Source organism: Phragmites australis, chromosome 12, assembly GCF_958298935.1.
Source record: "Phragmites australis chromosome 12, lpPhrAust1.1, whole genome shotgun sequence".
NCBI lineage: Eukaryota > Viridiplantae > Streptophyta > Magnoliopsida > Poales > Poaceae > Phragmites > Phragmites australis.
In genome coordinates this window covers 2,554,758-2,557,193 of record NC_084932.1, presented here as the reverse complement: position 1 = coordinate 2,557,193, position 2,436 = coordinate 2,554,758, and the positions used below count along the sequence as shown (strand labels likewise).

The 2,436-nt window shown below is 48.1% G+C and overlaps 1 protein-coding gene across 2 annotated transcripts; it reads left to right on the top strand.

Moving 5' to 3' along the window:
* Positions 1–301: 301 nt before the first annotated feature.
* On the top strand, positions 302–1,757 carry LOC133886877 (NAC domain-containing protein 90-like). 2 transcript variants are annotated; one of them, XM_062326777.1, is made up of 3 exons: positions 302–577; positions 691–1,004; positions 1,202–1,757. In XM_062326777.1, the coding sequence occupies exons 1-3, from the start codon at positions 409–411 to the stop codon at positions 1,553–1,555; spliced, it is 837 nt and encodes a 278-aa protein (XP_062182761.1). In that variant the 5' UTR covers positions 302–408; the 3' UTR covers positions 1,556–1,757. The 2 variants fall into 2 exon arrangements, with proteins under 2 accessions (XP_062182761.1, XP_062182762.1); XM_062326778.1 differs by having other exon boundaries at positions 439–577; positions 652–1,004.
* Positions 1,758–2,436: the final 679 nt, after the last annotated feature.

Genomic DNA, 2,436 nt, shown 5'->3' with positions numbered 1-2,436 from the left:
GTAAAAAACCACTTATTGATAATATTTGAATTTCATAGAGGAGAGAAAACACGTATTATCACAGGAAAAAAGATCTTTCATAGAACTCGACACTATAGAATTTGCTTGGTAGTGACATACTGTACTTTGGACACGTCGCATGTAGTATTTCCCGATAATGGCGTAGCAAGAGTCGTCTCTCATTCTTGGTCCAGGTCAACCCAGCCATGGCCATGACTGAGCTTCCTTCAGAGCTTCTTCAGTCTTCTCTGGGAAGTGTGCTCCATCCCGATCGGCCACTCTATAAATACCCTCAGGGTCTCGTTCGAATTGGTTAGCAGCGCAAGATCTGGATTTGTACATGCTGCGTTTCATGCTATTGCAGCTAACAAGAATTACTAGCTCGGATCGTAATCGTAAGCGTGGACGATGGCTGCTGGTAGTGATCCTATCTCCACGCCGGGCTTCCGGTTCTATCCGACGGAGGAGGAGCTGATCAGCTTCTACCTCCGCCACCGCCTTGCCGGCACGAGGCCGGAGGTCGAGCGGTTCATCCCCGTCGTCGACATCTACAGCTACCATCCTCGCGACCTCCAGTGTAAGTTGATCAGTCTCAGCTAGATAGCTAGCTATCCGGCCTGGTGTATAAATTACAAGCATTTTCGTGCTCAGCTGACAGATCTAGATGATATATGATCGGGGTGCACGCAGCGATGGCAGGAGCGGCGAACGTGGGCGACGCGGAGCAGTGGTTCTTCTTCTGCCCCAGAGCGGAGAGGGAGCTGCACGGCGGCCGGCCGGCACGCACCACGCCGTTCGGGTACTGGAAGGCCACGGGCTCACCGTCCTACGTGTTCTCCACGTCGGCCAGCAGGGTGATCGGGGAGAAGCGGACCATGGTCTTCTACCTGGGCCGCGCCCCCACGGGCAACAAGACCAGGTGGAAGATGAACGAGTACAAGGCCGTCGCCGTCGCCGACCCCGATCCGGCCACCGCCGCCGCGGCGCCAATGTCACATCTCAGGGTACTTGTTCTTCATTACGGCCGTTAGATGAGCACACATATGTCAGTTTTTAATTTCTCCGTCTGTGATGCGATCGATCGTGTGCAAGTCTCGTTACGTTTGATCAATCCGTTACTTCTACTAATAGCTAATTTCATAACACTCTTGGTAATTAAATTAATCTACCGATGAAGGAATCATCTTGCTTGATTGTGCAGTTGAGGAACGAATTCAGCGTGTGCCGGGTGTACATCAATACCGGCACGCTGAGGTCCTTCGATCGCCGCCCCCTCAACCCGTCCGGCCGCCACGATCAAGCTGCCCACCACCACCACCGACAACAAAATGTATTACCACCAGCGGCGAACACGAATAACCAGATCGCCGCCGACGTCGCCGCCGACGGACAGGCGGAGAACTCTCACGACAGCTCGTCGTCGGGGTCGCGAGGGGTCGTCGTCGATGGAACCGAAGACGCCGACGCCATCGACTGGGACTCGCTCATCACTACTGCTGATGATTTAAGTTTCAGCGTCGATGACATTGGTCGTGCCATTTGGCCCCAAATTTGACACCTGGTGTGTACGCTAAATTTGTAAATTAGTCCGGTGATTGTAAGAGAAGGATTGGATTGGTAGCATAAGTTCACAGGCTGAACTGAAAGGGAAAGTGAGGTACAAGTTCACCACAGTGTTACTACTAGAGTACGCTTTCTTTTAAAGCATGAAACAACTACTAGATTAATCTGGAGAAGAAGATATATTAACCAGTTTCGGGGCTGTCTAAATATTCAGTCAGGACTGACTAAAATTGTAAAAGCAGAACCGACTACAAAGGCTCAAATCAGTTAATCGATTAGAACTTTCAAGTGAACAGATCAACAAGATTATTTTTTTCATTTTTTGCTAAATTTTGAACCGCTAGATTAGTGTTTTATCTGGAGTGGATTTTGAACCCTTTCAGTAGTTCACATGCAGATGTTTATGTTAGTTTTTTAGTGTATTTGTTACTCTAGCACTCCTTAGCTCAAATCTACAAGTTCATTTTAATACCTTGGCCTATAATTGTTTCTGGTTTCGACTCGAGTGATCTAAATATTCTGGAATGATCAATTTAGTACCACATTAGTAGTTTAGATAGATTGGAGCTAACTTTTAAATTTTTGTGTTCCAAACATAGCACCTCCAAATTAACCCTTTTACATAGAGTGATGACGAAAGTGTAAGAGATGTGCGAGATATGCTATTCATACGAGAGTCCGCCCTACATGTGTGCTAGGCTTTAAGCGAATTTTAGAGGCGGGGGATGTTACAGATGGTATCAAAGCCAACTCTCATTGTACGAGTGTATGCGTGTTGGCCTGTATTTGGCTGCCGTGTATGCGGTATCTGTTGAGGGCGTCAACCCTAAAGGGTGGAGTGTAATACCCCAGTCCATTATTGTTTTTGGTTTC

Excerpts from the sequence above, each read along its gene's own strand:
- LOC133886877 (XM_062326777.1), top strand. The coding sequence starts at position 409 with ATGGCTGCTGGTAGTGATCCTATCTCCACGCCGGGCTTCCGGTTCTAT. Across the intron at positions 578-690 it reads CCATCCTCGCGACCTCCAGT|CGATGGCAGGAGCGGCGAAC; the intron begins GTAAGTTGATCA and ends GGGTGCACGCAG. Across the intron at positions 1,005-1,201 it reads CGCCAATGTCACATCTCAGG|TTGAGGAACGAATTCAGCGT; the intron begins GTACTTGTTCTT and ends TTGATTGTGCAG.